This window comes from Myxocyprinus asiaticus, chromosome 13 (genome assembly GCF_019703515.2).
Source record: "Myxocyprinus asiaticus isolate MX2 ecotype Aquarium Trade chromosome 13, UBuf_Myxa_2, whole genome shotgun sequence".
NCBI classification, from domain to species: domain Eukaryota; kingdom Metazoa; phylum Chordata; class Actinopteri; order Cypriniformes; family Catostomidae; genus Myxocyprinus; species Myxocyprinus asiaticus.
Window position 1 is genome coordinate 45,370,235 of NC_059356.1, and position 19,783 is coordinate 45,390,017.

The 19,783-nt window shown below is 36.2% G+C and overlaps 1 protein-coding gene across 15 annotated transcripts in view; it reads left to right on the plus strand.

The window, feature by feature from the left end:
• LOC127450234 (nuclear factor 1 X-type-like) overlaps positions 1-19,783 on the plus strand; it is a 230,954-nt gene that overhangs the window by 73,884 nt on the left and 137,287 nt on the right. For 13 of the 15 annotated variants that reach the window (XM_051714155.1, XM_051714156.1, XM_051714158.1 and 10 more), the window contains one exon: positions 12,209-12,740. In XM_051714155.1, coding sequence (XP_051570115.1) covers positions 12,209-12,740 — 532 coding nt within the window. Of the gene's footprint in view, positions 1-10,405; positions 11,104-11,124; positions 11,377-12,208; positions 12,741-19,783 lie in introns of those variants that run through there. The other 2 variants (XM_051714167.1, XM_051714160.1) reach the window with 2 other exon arrangements.

Genomic DNA, 19,783 nt, shown 5'->3' on the forward strand with positions numbered 1-19,783 from the left:
AGCCTAGCATCTGGGTTGTGCTTTCATAATGGTAGAAGATTTGGTTAGTAACACAATGAGTTACGCTAACTGAAATCTCTCCCACTAGCCCATTCAGTTTTAGCAGTTATCTCAATGCTAAAGTCGCTTTTGTTTGTTTGTTTGTTTTTGCTTAACTACATCCTTTCCTGTGACACCTACTCAAGGAATTACGCTGTAATGATTTTTATCAGTGATCCATCGCTGTGTTTACATAGCGTTTAGCCTAATTCTGTGCCTTGTGCTAGCCAAGCGGAAAGGAAAAGCACGAGCATGAATGACATCATAGTTTGATGTCACAACATAGGAGATGCTATCCCTAAATTGCTATGAGGGCTACAAAATTGATGCAGGTTTCACTTATCTGAAGACTGCATGTTTGATGAAAGAGTATAACATGCCTCAGTGTTAACAGTTTTACCACAGTATGTTTGATGGAGCACATTCCATAGATGTAATCTGCCATGACCTCCACTTCCTTTAAAAATACCTTAAAGGGGTAGTTCACCCAAAAATGAAAATTCTGTCGGCATTGACTCACCCTGATGTTGTTTCAAACCTATATGAAATTTAAAGGTGCACTCAGTAGCTTTTTGCTCATATCATCTTGGACTTACAGTGACACCTAGTGGTGTGGATGCTGCATCATTCAAAATCAATAGTTTTCAGTTACAGATGACACTGTAGAAATTCACTATTCACAATCAGCCATGATTAATTTAATCCAAGAGTGAAAGTGTCCAATAACAATTCGGATACTTAGATTAAGCAAGTAAGCTAGTATTCAGCTGGTCATGTGATTTTAAAATGGCATCACTCATAAGGGCGCCCCTACCCCATGTAGAATAAAACTGCTTTTATAAGGTTACTGACATGACTAAAGTCCTCATCTCATGTGAGTGGTTATGATTTAATACATATGTTTCAAAATTACAATTAATTTCTTTAGGAGTAAAGCTTTTTTAATTGGGAAAAAATTACTGAGTGCACATTTAAGCTAGCTGAATGAGTTTTGACAACATTACTGCTGCAAATTCAATGCATAGCACAGCATCCCACCTGCTAGTCCCAGAAAAAGTGCTGACAAAAGAGTTGATGCATTTTAGGGGTGATTTTTTTGAATGCCGTAACCCAAAATCCGTTTCTTTCCAATGTTCTTAGTGTTCCTCTCATCGCTGGAGCCCACATCTCTTGAAAGCCCTCTGGGATACATGTGCCATTCCCCTCCCCACTGCCACAAATTGCTTGCAGATTTTTCACACATAGTAATGTGCTGGTTTGTAAACTTGGGTAATTGCAAACACCACCGAACACGGCTTCAGCTAGCGTTAAGCATCACTGGCTAGCCACGATCTGTACGGGGCTGTGTGCGTCTTCCTTCCAGGCAAAGATTATAGTGATACGCTAGTATTTGGGCAAAGAAGTTGACTCGATAAAGACATTTGCATTCATGCAGTCAGCAATAGTAAAGAAGACCAAAGCATTTCATACATTTATGCATTTGACAAGTGCTTATATCCAAAGCGACTTGTGTGTGCATTCTTTGGGAACAAAACATGATCTTTGGTGTCCCTAGTGGCATGTCCGCCATTATTACCAAGGACAAAAGATAAAGTTTAAAGTGTAGACTATTTGGGGTGATTTTCACGAAACCTGTCAAGAAAATATCCTGGTTTTGTTTAACCCCAAATCAGTACAACAATAATAATAATAATAATATTTTGCATAATAAAAATGAAGCCAATATTTAGCATCAAGATTTTTTGCATTGTGACATTATTTTCAGGACACTTAAGCAAATTTTACCACCCAATTCTCAATTTTAATGTGTGTAACTATCATGAAAATAATGTAAAAAAATCTTAATTGCCCTAAAAATAAGCATCATTTTCTATATGCAAATAACATTTCTCATTTGTAGGTTTTAATTTTGCAGTAAAATAGGACCAGGACATTTTCTCGAGCAGTTTTGTGAGAATCACCCATGTGATAGCGGGACATGTTGCCACAATGGGTACCTGCCATTAAATAGCCTATTAATGGCTTTTTAGCTCAATTTAATCAGTAAAACAGCTGTCACAAAAAAGTAAAAAAAATTTAAAAGGTTGCAAAAACATCAAAAAAAAATTTTTTTTTTTTTTTTTTTTGGCAACATTTAAAACCGAACCCGCCTCAATGAATATGACAACCCGCCCTGACCTGAAGTATAAAAGAAATGCAAAATACCCTTGCACTGACAACACAGTTCAACCTCAGGTAGCATCTATTTTCATTATAGTACCTTTATAATATAAATGAACCTATATCATGGGTTTTCAAAAGGGGGGCTGCAAAGGGGTGCTAGGGGGTCCATGGAAAATTACGGAGAAAAGGTGTAAAAAAAAATGAAGAAAAAGTAAATGTTTGACAAATTTGACATTATTACAGTTTCATTCTGTTTTTTAAAATGTGTTTCTAGGTTTATACATAAAACATTCCTGTAATAGTCGGTAGAAAAAGACATGTTAAGTGTAAATATTTTTTAGATAATAATTTACTAATATCTTTTGGCTTTAGTAAAATGATAGTATAAAATCCAATTATTTAATTTGGCAAAAAACATGTTGTCTTTATTATATAAATCTAATTACTTTCAGTACATGAAAATTTACGTTTATTTTTGATAGGGGGGGGTCCCTTGCAAGGAGATCATCATATTGGGGGACAGGGGGGTCCTTGGCATCAAAAAGTTTGAAAAGAGCTGACCTACCAATCGCCCCTCACAGTGTGTGTGTGTGATATCATACTACAGTGTATTGAATTATGTATTTGCAGGTATGTGTTTGTGTGTGAATGAGTTAAGAGCAGGTAATGCCACTAATGTCACTATGTCAGCACGTCGCAGTAACTGCATTTTTCATAAATCAAAACTGGGCAGACATGTGCTGGGCCTTACCTATGCCAACACACACACACACACACACTCCTGTTACAAACCTCACGCTTACACACGTTTGCACACTGTCCCTGTCTCAGAGGTGTGAGGTTGTACATGTGTGTGTGTGTGTCCAGTGACAGACACAAAAGATGGTCATATGGTTCGGCTGTCTCTTTACAACTGTGGTTTGGTCCACGTTGGCACGCTGGCATGTCTGGACTGGCATCCTCATGATTGCATGCATTAGCACATGATTCTCCATGGCTGCACCTCCCTTGAAGTCTGTCATGTTGGTATTTATCACTTTTAACTCTGTCTCTCACTGTCTCATCTGAGGCCTGCCTCTTTCCCCTTTTCTAAAATAGAGGTATAGATCACTTTATTGTACTAGTTAGTTATAATTGTTTTTCAAAGTCTTTCTGGATCACCTTTGAAGCTCAAATGTAGAAATGTTTGGAGACATGTTTAACAGTTTCATTAAGAATGAATAGGCCATAGGCCCTACATCGTCATTGTCGGATTAGCTATTGATATGCCTAATCTAGCCCAGATAATAATAATAATAATAATAATAATTATAATAATAATTATAATACCACATTTATTACCACAATTATTATTATTATTATTATTATTATTATTATTATTAATGTATTTATTATTATTATTATTTTTTTTTTTATTATTATTTTTTTTGGGAGAATTAATAAATACTGCCTATTTGGTCTCTTGCTGCTGAAACTGAATTTGATATGCAGGGTGGCCAACATGCAGACATTTTCCAGACAGCTGAAATGTACTGCAGACCTAATTGCTATAAATATTATCATGGGAACATGCATGAAAACATTCACCTTTTTGGTAAATTGTCTTCATAATAGTATAAAGGTATGCACCTCTGCACGATATGATGTGACTGCAGCCATCTATATTTTATTTGGGAAAAGACATGGTAATTTCCCTGGTTTTTCCTGTAGGTTTGAAGTTTTTAAAAAAAAAAAAAATAACTAATAGCCTATTTCACAATACATGTGTTCAGTTGCAGATGTCCTAAACTTACACAACTAATATTTAATAAGCTAATATCCTTAAACAATATCCATGCTTTGCTAATATCCGATATTTATATCCAAATCTAATATATAATAATAATAATAATAATAATAATAATAATAATATATATATATATATATATATATATATATATATATATATATATTTTTTTTTTTTTTTTTTTTTTTTTTAATTTATTTATTTTTTTTAATTACACTGCTGTCCAATAGACAAATTTAGTTGCTGGCACTGAAAACGGTATAGATTAAATAAAGGATTTTTTTCTTTCTTTCCCTGTTTAACTGATCAGTCGCAGTGCTTCATTGTGCTTAAATCATTAAGTTGAGGTTTTTTTTTTTTTTTTTTTTTTTTTTTTTTTGCGAGAAATTTGATATTACAAGATATTGTAGCTTATTACTATTATTTATTTTATATATTGCTGTAGATGATTATTTGTAAATATTTATTTTAAATCTTATCGAAAATATCTGAATTAGCCAAAAGTTATTTTAAAGCTAATTGAATTCGCAGTAGCGTGTCCAATTTCGTTTCACTCTTTTTTCAATAACCCAATTAATGCGCCTGGTTTATGCATTATTATATTCAGTAACCTTATATATTATTGTTGACGTCAAAAAACCAGGAAAAATCATCAATATTCAGTCACCCGACGACTACTGACTGAATTGCCAGTTAAAACGAATTTCCTTCTCCCCGTTTATTTGTTCTGGTGTCTGGGTAGAATCGCTGTTTTATTCTTCTTAATAGTGAAGATGTAAGATTTATTTATTTATTTATTTATTTTTTTTTTTAACAACATCGGAGCGTTTGTATATTAGGCTTCCACTGTTTATGATATTTTTTATTTTATTTTTTTATTTTTTTTTATTTTTTTATTGCTGCACCAGCAGTAAAATTAGGCTAATGATCCCACTATTTTTATGGAATTTGTGCAACTATGCCAACTCTTTCTTTCTTTCTTTCTTTCTTTCTTTCTCTCTCTCTCTCTCTCTCTCTCTCTCTCTCTCTCTCTCTCTCTCTCTCTCTCTCTCTCTCTCTTTATTTAATTGTAATTATTTATTTTTGTCCATTTCTATTAATCAGAATTTAATACACATGCTTCCCGATATGTGTCCCTCTCTTTTTCTTAAAAAATAAATAAATAAATAAATAAATAAATAAATAAAAACAAGCAAGCTCTCCATCAAGCAGACTGTCCATTAGCAACCCAAACCAAAAAAAAAAGCTTGATAGGTGATTGGGTAACGTTTTTGATGTCTCATCTGAACTGCTGATGAGAATTATTATTATTTATTTATTTATTTATTTAGTAAATCATGAAATAATATAGGCCTATGATATATATATATATATATATATATATATATATATATATATATATATATATATATATATATATATATATATATATATATATATAATTAATTAATTAATATAAATATATTGTATTATATATGTTTTATTTCTATCGCAGCCAAACGAATACATGAACACACAGATTTGTCAATTCCTTTCACTGACTGTGTGACTTCAGTGTATCTGAATTATGAACGTTATATGCCAGGAAAATATGTGTAGGCCTATGGCAATCATTTTTGCCACGCCATTTTTTAAAGCAATGAAATAACACAGACAGTCCGTATACATTATTCAGGATTGTGCTTACTTGGATGATACACTAATTTACCGTGGTCAAATTGGAATTGATCTGCTTTGATTTGAAGGTGTTTGTGTGTGTTTTTGTTGTTATTAATAATTGTCGTCGGTGACAAACTAACACAAATGATTCTCTGGCGCTCATCACCAAACACTCTTTCCAGCTCGTTCATTGGCAAACACTGAAGAGATGATGTCGTCTCCCTTTTTAAGCATTAATATTGTAGGAAATAACAGCGTTTGTTTTTAATTGAGCTGGGGTGGGGGTCCTTATAATTTATGGTCATAATGACTGACGTGTGGTGATGTTCTTTGACAGAAAAAAAGTTCAGAAAAAATGGACTTAACCTTAAATGCTACTTTACGAACTGTGCAATGTATTTCAATATTTTATCTGACCTCTTTAAGGAGCAACGGGCCTCGTGACCATTTTATTAAGGACATTTGACGACTGGAAGAAACACTTGCCGACTTTAGGACAGACGCGATACAGGAAACAATGATGACCAATGTGTTTCAGTATATCAAAATACTTTTCACTCATGCATTGGCTTATTAGTGCAGTTAGTGCATTAGTGCAGACACGAAAGACGAAGAATAATTGTAATAAAATAAATAAATGCAAAAAATACTTTAAACCGCGTCTACAAGTGGCTTATTGAATTTATAAAACAATGAATTTGATTTAGACACCAATATTTAATAAATGGTCAGAGACACGGGCGTGTCTAGGATTTTTATCCAGGGGTGGCATCCAGGAACGGGGGTAACGTTCTTATGGACCATGCGGGACATGGAAGGGTTAAGCCAATGGGCACAGTCTCCAGGGTTGGGCTGCACGAGCTGTGTAAGGTCTCACTTAAGTTGGGATGTAAAGTTCACACTAAGGGCTTAGTAACTGCTAGTTAGTTTGTAACTAAGTCAGTGCTTAATTCGGTTGCACCACCTGTTCTTAATGCAAGACTTCACTAGTAGGTCGTAAGCTCTCTGTAAAGTAATACGTAGTCGCGTAATATGACGTTTACCTGTATTTATCCGATAAACAGCCTTCATATTTATACACAGAAGTGTTAAAAAGCCATGAACTTCAGTTTGATCTTGTAACGGTTGATGTTCAAACCTTGTTTGCTCACGTAAATGTCAGCTGTAATAAATTAAATCCCCATTAAAATATGTTACACAATAAAACAGGATTTCATTAATGGTAGCCTATATTTAGCCTATGTAAATAACAATATTCAATAACTGTATCTAAAACGAATAAGGGACAATAAGTAGATAATTACTTATACAACAGGCTGGAAAAAAAGACATTTATTAATTTTAATAGCTTATATATATCGTATATGTTGAAACTTGACACCGTACACAGGAAACTGCACCGTTAGATCGGTTTCATGCTGAAGAAGTACATTGTTTATATAATGTTTTCTCTCCCTCTCGTAAATGTCAACATCATACTGTATGTCGAAATGATTGATGCCTGTCACGCAAAACATGAGCGCATTGATGTCATAAAATATCAGGTCTGCTTTTTTATTCCAAGCGTTACTCCTGGTCGGAGGCTGCCGTAAATATTTAGTTTATACATAGGGTTACGTTCTACCTAAATTTAATGGGGCAACACTCAAATATTTAGTAGTGCGTAAATTGTGACTTAGTGCCCATTTACACCACAACTAGGCTAAGTTGTAACTTGCGTATAGCTGGTGCAACCGGACCCTGGACACGAGCGGGGTCCGTGTTGGGGTGGCAAGTGGGGTGGCAAAGCTAATTTTTCTGCCACCCCATGCCACCATTCTGGCTCCACCCCTGGTCAGATATATTAATAATCAGAATTACAGTTCTTCCGCTGAGTAATATAGTTCTGTTTACGGTTGTCAACTAAGCTGGCGCATTAATACAGATGGATGTCGAATGCATATTTTTGAGCCGGAACTATCCGTTTTATAACAATATTTGGATTTGGTTTTAATACATTTTAGGGCACTCCACAGATATTTAGACAATAATAGAGATGTTTGTGTGTCGATGGAGGACACGCCAACAGTTGTGGCAGAAGTCCGACACACGAGTGATATTTTTCGCGTTTTGCAATGTTTTGTGACACCAGTCTGCCCTGAATTTTGGCCATTGGTCAAATAATTTGAGCTCTGTAGCTGTTTATCAATGACTTTATAAGAAGAAAATATTAACAATAATGTAAAATGCAGTGATAAGATTTAAACATCTGACACTTCAATAATAAAAATGTTAAAATTAGGATAATTATTTTAAATAGTTGTTAATAGTGGGTTTGAGAAAAGGCTTTCTTTTGGCCTACTTTCTGTTGCTATTTGCCATTGAATGGAATAAGTGATTGTGCTTTAGGCAACTGAATTTTCAAATGCACATGTTGATCAAGACCTAATTATCTCATACCCACACTGGTAGCACAAGAGGAGGCCATTGTTTCAAACAGAGAAGGGATTGTTTGAAATAAAGGTGCTGCTTTTATTGAAACAAATGCATTCATAAACAAATTCTACTCTCCTCTGGTTGTGTGCTTCAATTAGCATCTTATTTGAGACCTCAAGCAGGTGTTGGTTTTGACACTTAGACTCGGATTTGAAAGAGGAAACACTAATGAAGAGTTTTTCTGTGATGGGAGAGCGTTATCGCCATACACTGGTCCAATGATGTTCTCTTGGTGTCTCATTTAGGAGATATTTGCATATGTTTGCTAATCCAGCATTTCAAATCAATTTCCTTTTCTTGTTTTGTGGGAAGAACAGTGGCCAAGCAGTCATTCAATGATTTTAAAACGTCAACTAGATGCGTTTAGCCTCAGTTAGGATCACAGACTCACTCCAAGTTTCTCTGCTCATGTAAATATGTGTTTTTGTGGAGATTTCAGGTTCATTTGTTTGGGTTGTTCAGGAACGTCAGGACTAGAAGCATCTGGCTCATGTCAGGTATTGGATGTTTGGTTGAGATGTTCATCTTCCTGTGCTGTGGTGTGTTTAGAAACATTCTGCATGCTTGTAGATCGTGGACGATATGAGGAGTTATTTTCTGTTCTTTTTGAATGCAAGATTAAAGTATTCACCAAATGCAGATTGATGGCATCCGCATATGGCCTACAGACACACAAACACAGTAAAAGCAGTCAAGAAAATCAAACATCGAATGGAATTTAAAAAACTTGGGTATGGTTGGTAAATGTCGAAAAGAAAACGCATCATATTGCAAGGAATATTTTGGTCAGGCAATGTAAAACCTTCAAGAAGTCAAAAACAAGACTGGATAGCTTCGTCATTCATATTTTTATTTTTATTTTTTTGCTTTGCTTAGTGAGAATAGGCCTTAAGTTTTCATATTTTGCTTTTCTTTAAAAAGTACTTGGATTTATCATATTGAACCATACTGTTATCTAGTAGTTGACCAATCTGGATTTTCAATATCTAAAAGGCATGCATATACTGTATATAATGCAATTAAATAGCAAATAATCTGAACACAAAATTTAAGAAATTAAATATAATTATTGTATTTTTTTTTTTTTAGCTTTTTTACACAATATTTACTCAAAACTCACACAATGATGAAAACAGAAAATGTCAGCTGTCCATTGACAACGCTGATGCTTGATTTTGGAAATTACACATTCTGTTAAATTTATTGACCGATGCCAATAATCTTAAAATGCCTTATTCATGCGATTATCGAATCAGCCAATTGTGTGGCAACGGTGCAATGCATAAATCACGCAGATACGGGTCAGGAGCTTCAGTTAATGTTCACATCAACCATCAGAATGGAGAAACCAACAGAATGGAGAAATACATTGTATTGTATGTATTTTAATGTTAGTACATAGTAGTTAAAGACATCTAATATAAAGTGTGACCACGAGTTGCATGACAAGCCATCGCATTGCACCTCTCCTGAAATTGTTGAAATTACACTTTTCATATGGCATATTCCATAATTCAGAGAGCTCTCGTATTACCATTATATGAAGAATACACTTAGATGTTCTTTGTATGTGCAAATGTGTTGCAGCAAATTTCACATTTACGTATTCCACGCCATTCCAAACATCTCTGCCAAGTTATCCCAGAGTTCTCTGAGCAACTTCGGGTCAGATATCTCCTTTCTTTGGCCTCCTTCATCGAGCTTCTTGTGCTTGGTGTTGTAATAGACAAATGCAGCATATGTTTGTTTTAAATTAGAGATGCACACGGTGGCGTTCGGGGAGCGAGGGGTGCGCAGTTTCCCTCGCCTTTGTCTCAGGCGCCAAATCCACAAGCAGCTGCCGGCTCCAGGGTCTGCTGGGAGTTTGGGGGGCTGTGTGCTTTCTCCCATCACCCTGTGCCAAGGTGGCATTACCCTAACCGGAGAGGGGAGGGTTTGTAGGCGATGATGACCACAAGCTGTAAGGGCACGTTTGCCATGACAAGGTCGATGGGATACTGAACTTTGCCTCGGTGGAAGATAGGAACTTGTCAGATTGGCAAATTGTGCACCATCGGACTGGACGGCATGCTCTCCATCGCCCTATCTCTCTCTCTCTCTCTCTAATTCTGCCACCAACCCCCCTTTCTCTACTTCCCTCCCTTTCGGCTCTTCAAGCTAACGTATTGGCTGAGCTACAGGCATCTTGTTGCCAAATAGGTGGGCCCTACTCTTGTTGGCAAAGACTCAGGTGATGGTTAAGGAAAGAACGCAGAGAGGACGAGATCGAGAGAGAGAGAGAGAGTTGGAGAGAAAAGGAGTAAAAAAAGCAGCAGCACTTGGGTTTGCCAGCGGTCCTGCGAGCTCGTCCAACATTGATGCGGTTCTCTTTTTTTTCTGCCCGTATTCTGCGCTTTGCACTAGCCAGATTTCCCCCACCCACCCCTTCGTCGCAGGAGTGTGTATGCATGTGTGTGTGTGTGTTTGTGTGCGCTGCACTCTCTGAGTCTTCTACAGGACTCAAAGATCTAAGAAAACACTTATAACGCTTTGCCAAGGATTTTTTCGCCTTTGTTTACATTTGTTTTTTGGGGTTTTTTTGGAATGCAAAAGTGTTTATTTTGAGCAAGGCTTTTCTAGTTCATTTTTTGTTTCTTCATACCCACACTATTTTATTTAATTTTTTTGTTATTTATTTATTTTTGCAGTAATTATTTTGTCAGCACTTTTGCCATCTCATAATTTCACCTGGAACCATTTCCCGCAAAGCAAAAAGAAATATTTTGAAACACATTTTCCGATCTTGAAATTAACTTCTTTCCGCCGGCAATTGGAGCTTCTCCAGTTTTCTTCCTCCTTTGCCCAAGTTTTTTCTCTCTTTCCAATTCTTCATCCCTGCCAAGCCAGCAGTTGTTTTGGCGCAAGTGGCAAAGAACTGGTGCGGGTGGATTTTTTTTTCTATCCTGAACGGCGTGCCAAATTTATGATGAGAGTGCAAAATGGTAACTACCAGCCTTTCTCTCTCTGCTCCTGTTTGCAGTGTGGTTTTCATGGTGCTATCTTCCTTCTCGCTTGTTGAAATCTGAACATGCCCGGATTTCTGCCGCACGACAGCAGCCCACAAAGAGGATTTGATGGCAGGTCTTGAAGGGACACAGTTTAGCCGCAGTCTTGTTGTGGCGAGAGTTGGAGGAGAGGGTCTGGGGCACGGCGGCCCTGGCACCGGGGCGCCATGGCGCGGTTTAGGCTTTGTCACTGAGCGCTGTGTGGTAAAGGTATTATTGGAGAGCTGAATGAGTCTTCCGTTGCCGTGGGGATCGCCAAGCTTTTCTTGGCCTGACTTGAGCTAAAGAAGCTGCTTTCTCTGAATTATGGAATCCCGGAATTCCTGTACACCGGTGCTAAAATGTTAAAAGTGTTTTAAAATTAGCTTAATTTATTTTCTAATTCAGACTGTTTTTTTTTTTTTTTTAACTAAAGGAAAATTTGATGCATATACACTTCTTTATGTCTCCTTATGTGATGAATATTTAAAATGAGAATAATTAAAAATGATGGATAATCACAATTTCAACCAAACTTAATCATGCTGTGGACTTAATGGGAATTTTTTTAAGTTAATACTTGTAATAGAGTAAATTGATTTGTACACTGCAAAAATTATTTTTCTTACACAGTATTTTTGTCTTATTTTCCAGAAAAAAAACAAAACAAAAAAAACAAACCTTAAAACAAGAGTTTCAATTAAACTGAGAAGCAAAATTGCAAAGGATATTAATAATTGTTTTCAGATAATATCTCTTGAAGTGAGTTTATTTTTTATAGCTCCTTGGCAAATGTTATTTTAAGCATATATCTAATGATATTTAGTAAGGTTTATGCTTCTAAGAAGAAAAAAAACTTACTCAAGTCAAGATAGATTCTGTCTGCAAACAAGTCTTATTATCTCACACATGTAAACTGTTCTTGTTTTAAGGATATTTACAGGAAAACAAGATAACATTACTGATTAAGAAAATGATTTTTTTGCAGTGGATTTGCATTTTATTGCATGCACTGGAATTTTTTCAATGTTGTCAAACATCATGTCAATTTTTTCTCCAACAGGATGAATTTCATCCCTTCATCGAGGCTTTACTGCCACATGTCCGCGCCTTCTCCTACACCTGGTTCAACCTGCAGGCCCGCAAGCGCAAGTACTTCAAGAAGCACGAGAAGCGCATGACAAAGGATGAGGAGCGCGCTGTCAAAGACGAACTGCTGGGCGAGAAGCCCGAGATCAAGCAGAAGTGGGCGTCCCGACTGCTCGCCAAGCTCCGCAAAGACATCCGCCCGGAGTTCCGTGAGGATTTTGTGCTCACCATCACAGGAAAGAAGCCACCGTGTTGTGTGCTGTCCAACCCCGACCAGAAGGGCAAGATCCGCCGCATCGACTGCCTGCGGCAGGCGGACAAAGTCTGGCGTTTGGACCTGGTCATGGTGATTCTCTTCAAAGGAAGTCCTCTGGAGAGCACAGATGGAGAGAGACTGGTCAAGTCCCCGCAATGTTCCAATCATGGCTTGTGCGTACAGCCGCACCACATCGGAGTGTCCGTGAAGGAGCTGGACCTGTACCTGGCCTACTTCGTTCACACGCCAGGTGAGAGATACACACTGTACTCCCTGCAAAGGCAAAATGTAGTACAGAGTTTGTCAAAATTTAGTTGTGCCTTAGACGATGATGTTTGTCTCAGCTGTGAAAATTCGCTAATCAACATTTGGCTGGACAATCCAAATACTTTGTAGCCATTATTCTGTGCTGTGGTTACTGCGTTTTGGCTTTGTAAGGCAGTACACATTCATACACACACGTCGAGAGAACTAAACAAATACAATATAATGTAAAGACACAGTTCAGGTAACAAGGTCCAGTTCTATTCCGGGCTCTATTCCAAAAAAATACATGAATGCAAATATATGCAAATACACATTCAGGATGAGGCTGCATTGCGTTTCTTTTTTTGTGTTAATGGATTTGTGTTGGTTGGTGTGTGTGGTTGCGTTAACTTGAAGTGTAAGAGTGTATGAAAATTATAAAAATGTGGATTTGGTGTTTGAACTGGTTTACAGGTGATGTATATGCAGTGGTGTTTGCAAAGCGTTATGTATTTATGCAAATTCACACCTGTGATAGTTATGCATGAGTGTGTGTGTATGTGTGTTAATGTGTAAACGTGAGATTGTGTATTGTGGCAATGACAGCTGGCCTTCTCCCAGCCAGTGTAAAAAAAAAAAAAAACAGAGCCTGAACACACACACAGACACACACACACACACACACACACACACACACACACACACACACACACACACACACACGTTGGTGCGTCTATCCTTATAAGGACTCCCTATAGACATAATGATTTTTATACTGTATGAACTGTAGATTCTATCCCCTAACCCTACACCTAAACCTAACATTAGAAATGTTCTCATAAACCACACTTATAGCAAAATACCCTTGTAATTACCAGTTTGTAACCTAAAGAAAGTCCTTGTAAACCACCCAAACCCACCCACACACACATACACACACAAACACACATGCGCACACATACACGCAACATTCTCATAGACTCAGACTCAATATGTTTATTTACCTTTTATTAATTGTTTTTAATTTGTGTATTTAAAATGTATTTATCTTTTTTTTTCATTATAGAAAAAAATTATAATAATATATATGTTAATATGAAACTAACTATGAATAAGTCTAAAAAAAAAAAAAATACTATAGTAAATATTTTATACAACATTTTCAGGTGTTTTCTAATAATATATTGGCCACTGGTTTGTTTACAATTTTAAATTAAATGTATTATTTACATTTATATTATTTATATATTTTTTCTATTTTTATAATATTAATTATTTATATTTTATTTACATGTATGTTATTTAGATAATTTTAATTTATTTATAAAATTAATTATATTTATTTTATTATTTTTATTTATTTATATAGAAATGTAAACATACTATTTATTTAAATAATTTTATTGTTGTAGTTTTAAATTAGATTTATTATTAAAATTAAAATGTAAATATTAGAAATAATAATTATATATATATATATTTATATATATATATATATATATATATATATATATATATATATATATATGTGTGTGTGTGTGTGTGTGTGTGTGTGTGTGTGTGTGTACTGTAAATATACTGTATGTATATACTGCATATTTATTTATATAGAAATTTAAACATTTATATTGTTTATTTAAATACTTTTATTGTATTTTGCTTTTACAGGAAGTCATTGTTATTATATATGTTGTGAATGTGATTTTGGTGGTTGTTGTAGTTGTACATGCTTTATGTTTAGTGACAGTTCCTGGGCAGAACGCACTCACAAATATCCCAAATATTGTATTTGCTCGGTTATTTAGCTCTAATCTGTGCACCAAGAGTGTACAAAAAAACAACATTTGCAATTGTTGTCGTCTTTGTTGTGACACAGAGCCATAATTCTGTTTGTTGGCAGAGGTCCTAAAAGAGGTTTTGTTGCTCATGCCGAGTTTCCCTTTTGCTCCGCGTGGAACTCAGCATCAGTTAGCCGCTTCACCATGCCGTTCTTTTCCTGTTTAACGTTACGCCAGGGCTCAGCTTATCTCCTGCTGACCCGGTTGAATATCCTGTCTTAATCCGGACACTATTAACCGGCCTGATGGAACATTGTTCCCGTGACATCCGTTTAGCAGGTCCACATTGATGGAACGTTACTGAAACAATTGTTCATTTTCTTTACACACTGATAGAACGTGTATTACCTTGTTTGTGTTGTGCAAAGATCATTCTCAAGGCAGACATTCACATTTATTTTTCTACTCCATTTTTTTAAACGGCTAGAGGTAGTTCTGGAGTGCCTGCCAAAAATCGGGCCTGGTTTAGATCAGTTCGTCTTTTACTGTCGTTGAAAAACAATGTTTACATTTTGGTTCCTTAAATGGAACGTCTAGGGATACGGTTATATTTGCATAGCAAAGATCAGGTGCTATAACGCATGATTTGAGGATCATTTAGACTTGTGTTTGTGTAATCAGGCATATTTAGGGTCTAGTTTCATCGGTGCATGCTGGACAAGCGGTTGTTTAGTCGTTTACTGACGAGATGCGTGTCGTATCGCCCCATGGGAGGATTTAATGACATTAAATTGTAGCCGAATCAAGCTTATACCTCAGAAACGCACCGTTTAAGTACCCCAGAGCACGATACCGTAATTACACTCAGTTTTCTGTGTATGCCAGCTATATTAATGATGATGATTAATGGGAGTTTTTTGACAAGCACCTCAGATTGGCCGTCTCGCACGCCTCTGAAGAAAACTTCTTGTTTTTCTTCGGCGCATTCCGTGTTTGTCAGAATGATAAATGCTTTCTCCGGGGTTAGTCATCTCTGGAGCGAGCTTCGTCATACGGCTTGCATTATAGCAAAGTCATGATAAAAACATGTGCCTGCTCTCATTTCCAATCGAACTGTCCAGTTCAGACAGCCGATAAAGCGCAGCCCAGAATGCCAAGACGGGCAGATGAGAAAAGCGATACAGCTTTGAGCTGTAAAAGAGGCTGAAAAGCTGCCCCCATTGAAAAGAGGGGAACTAATTGTGGCTTTTTCCTCTCTGAAAGGGAAATCAATGTATATAGTTGAATGACAAAAGACTCTTAAAGTCCGTTCAGGCATTAAATCACTTGTTTCACTGTGATCCGTCTCTTCTGGATCATTTCCACAGCTTTTCAAAGGTGTTGAAGATATCAACGAGGTGTTGCGATTCTAGCTGGAGAGTTTTCAAATAAAGATGTGTTTTATGGTGTGGGTGTCTGTTAATGGTTGGACTAGCACTCTTTCAATTAATAGTTAAATTTACCTATTTTCTGCAGCAGTTTTTCTTAGCTACGCTAATTTTCCCAGTGCGTACCCAAGTCTGCGATCCATCCATTTATGTCAAATACTTCAGTTGAATCGATTAATTGAATATGTAATGCACAGGACTGTGCATGATACTCTGCTAAAATAATAATTTAGCAGAGTATCATGCACTTTTAATAATTGTTTGGTCATTAATATATTCGATTAAACAGCTTTCTCTTGTCTACCGTCATGGTCATTTCTGATGTACAGTAGTTGGTATTCTAGTTTTCAAGAGTTTTCTTCATATTCAGTGTTTTCAAAGCTGATTTTACTTTCTTTTTCATGAAAATTAAATGTGTCATATTAGCTGCACAGTCACCGATGAGACAGTAAATACAAATATCTGACTGCTAAAGGTCACAACGGTGTCTGCAAAAGGCACTAAACCTGTAACAACATGGGCCTAGAATAGAACAGGGGCGTAGCCACGGGTGGGCAAACGGGACCCACCCCCACCCAGAATATTAAACATTATTCTCTGACTTTGAATATGCATTTATAAAATGGTAAAAGGAAATGCATATGTTCTGATATCTGAAAATCTGTTTTTGTAATAAAATCATTGCAAATTTGTGAAATTGAGAAAAATAATAAAAATAAATGGCAATGTGATCTAAGTGGCTGTCAGTCAACTCTTCTTGAAACATCATCAGAGCGGTAATCTGCCGTTAAATGACAGTTCGAGCATGATGAAGCAAATGATTTTTTTTTTCGTTTAATGATTGGACAACAGAATTGGTCAAATTAGCACTGGAATTTGTCGTTTTATGCACAAAACAAGAGATCTCGCATCAAAGGAACAGTCAAATCAGTTTTATTTATATAGCACTGCAAACGTTTTATTGTGGCCCTCCCAAAAGTCATTTTCTGGCTGTGCCACTGGAATAGTATATAATTTAAATATATGAAACGTTAGAAAGCTGACTTTAAATTACTAGTTACATTTATCCTAGAATTTCTTTTTGATGTTTCACAGTGATTTTTGTGATGTGTTTTGCAAGCTATGGTAGTATGTTTTGTCTCATTCACCAACCTAGAACTTTTCAGGTGTGCGAGGGGCTTTGATTTATTCCTAGAATTTCTTTAAAAGTTTTTCAGTCAATTTTTCCAGTGTGCGCGCAAATTTACGAACAGCATCTGGCCAAATGTGTCCCTCGAGTAAAATCAGGTAAAGTGAAAAGCTTGGTAGTTGTCAGGCCTTTGGGCAGCAAAAAAATACTTTCCTTCTTGGCTGGTTAACAAGGTGAAGCAACGTGTTGTGGGGCGCTAACAGATCCCCTCTGCTTGAGGCTTCTGTCTGGGCCCGAAACCAGACCAACAGAGCAAACAGTCACCCACACTGACCATTGACACAAAACTTTGGTCTGCTTCAAAAGGCCTCGGTCATTTCGGATTTGGGCCTGGATATACAGCAATTTTGACCTTCTTTCAGAAATGTGAAGTCTGGCATGATAAGAGTGTTGTTGGCGACTGGCTCTGTACCTACTGAATGGTGTCGCTTGGATTGAATTCAGGAGACTGGTTTGCTTGTGTTTAGTGTGTTTGTGTGTGAGAAGGTTTGTTTGTGTACTAAAGGCAAGAGAAAGAGAAATGCTTGTTTAAGAATGCTTAGAGAAGAATAGTCGTTTGTTTGTTTGTTGCTACAATTCAGCTGTTTTACATAGACATTTTTTTATTTTTTTTAAACCTGTATGTTATACCACATTTATTTAGACATTAGAAAATGCAAATTAAATTAAATACAATTTTAATTTCAGCTTCATGGATGGCAGGAAAAACATAAAAATAAAATAATAAAATAAAATAAATATTTTTTAAACATTTATTCATAATTTCTCTTTTAAAAAGTATAAGAATCTGTATTTACAGTCATATTTATTCATATATTTTATGGTTTTAACAGCTAATTTCTAATGCTAGTATTTTTAGTAGTTTTAATTTAGATAAATAATATAAAGTATTTTAATTACAAAATACTGCAATACTGTTTAAATGTGATTCTTTGTTTATTTTAGTTTATTGAAATACTATTTATATCAGTTATTTTTGCTGTAATGTGTGTAGGTAAGATATACAATTCATATTTGCTTGAAACCTTCAGATGAGTGCAAAGCACGCAGCATATCAGATGACTTTGGAGTGCATTGTTGTTGTTTCCTCTGTGACATTGCATTAAACATCCTGAAAAAAATATATTCATTTTTTAATATTTTTTTTAAAGAACTATATATGAAAAGGAGAAACTGAGCAATATAAACAAACAACAGGTGAAATGTTGAAGGATTGGAGGGTTGTTTGACTCTCGGCAAGGCTTTGGTTTTCTTTACGCCCTTTTGTTTAGGTGGAACAGGCGAATAAATCTGAAAAGGTGAAACAGAAATGGCAAATTCCCAGAAACATACAGATAAAACATCAAGCAACATCAAATAAAATGAACTCTTTTCTCTACCGTTTTGTGTTGCCAATCTAGGCAGTTAAATGGAAATGTATAAACATTATATCAACAGCAACTAAAAAAAGAATCCCTTTCCTTCTTTTCAATTATTTGTTTATTTGATTAATATTGTTATTATTATTTGCATTATTGTGTTTGTTAAAATAGATAATAGAACAGCGGGCAGAGAATAAAGACGGTGTAAAATGCCAAGTTGGAAACAAAAGCCGGACTGCGCAGGAAACTTCGACTGGTGTGTGTGTTTGGCACAACCGTGCGGATCTCAGCTTTTCAAATCACGCCACACACTCTGCCAACATCCCTCTCTCTTTCCCAGCCTCTACTTCGATTTAACCCGTTTTTCCAGCCCCTCTCCTCCGCTTTTCTCTGAACACTTCCCCTCGCTCTCTCGACTCGGTACAAAAAAACCTCTTCACAATTTTAACACCTCATCAAAGCTCTGTTTTTACCAAAGAAAGACATTGCGTCGTGATTGAGTGCGTTTCTGGGCTCGCATTTTAGAGAGCTATTCTTTTTTAGTGATTCAGGAATTGGCTATGGTGAATAATCCCTTACGCTATACGGGATAGCCATGTTCCAAATCAAAATGGAGAGTTTGGCAGCGTTGACTTGGGCTGCTGGGCTTGTGTCTGTGTACAGAGCGGCATGCTAGATGCACAAAAATAAACATCCAGTAGACCTTAGTCAGGGTAGATGGCATATTACATTTACGTGAATGAAAATGAGGCTGAGAGGGATTGACGTCCTATGTCACATCTAATTTGCACAATCCATGTTGTCCTTTTACCAAATGGAAATTTTTGGAGCTCAACACCAAGATAAACAACAATACAACCAGTTTAGGAGAGTTCACCAAAACTTTGGTCATCATTTACTCGCCCTTATGATTTTCTAAACTCGACTCGACCATAAAAATGTATCCTATTGTCTTCTTCCAAGAAAGAAAGTCATACGGGTTTGTAACGTCAAAAGCGCAAGTAAATGACAAAAAAAAAAAAAAGCACAGCCTCGTTTTCATTCACGCCAAATTAAATGTGTTGCCTACTCTGACTAAGGTCTGCAGATCATGTAGCTAATCAGGTTTAAGCACAAGTATTTTCACACAAAATTACTCCTTTTGTGCAAATCTACGAAAGCAACACCCACCTGCCTGTCACCCCTAAGCTAAACTGTCGCCATTGGAATTAAAGTTAGTAATGTTTTTCAACCTCTTAATTGTCTCAGGGGAAATAAAGCGTACGACACTTTTGACATTCCTTGTTTTACCA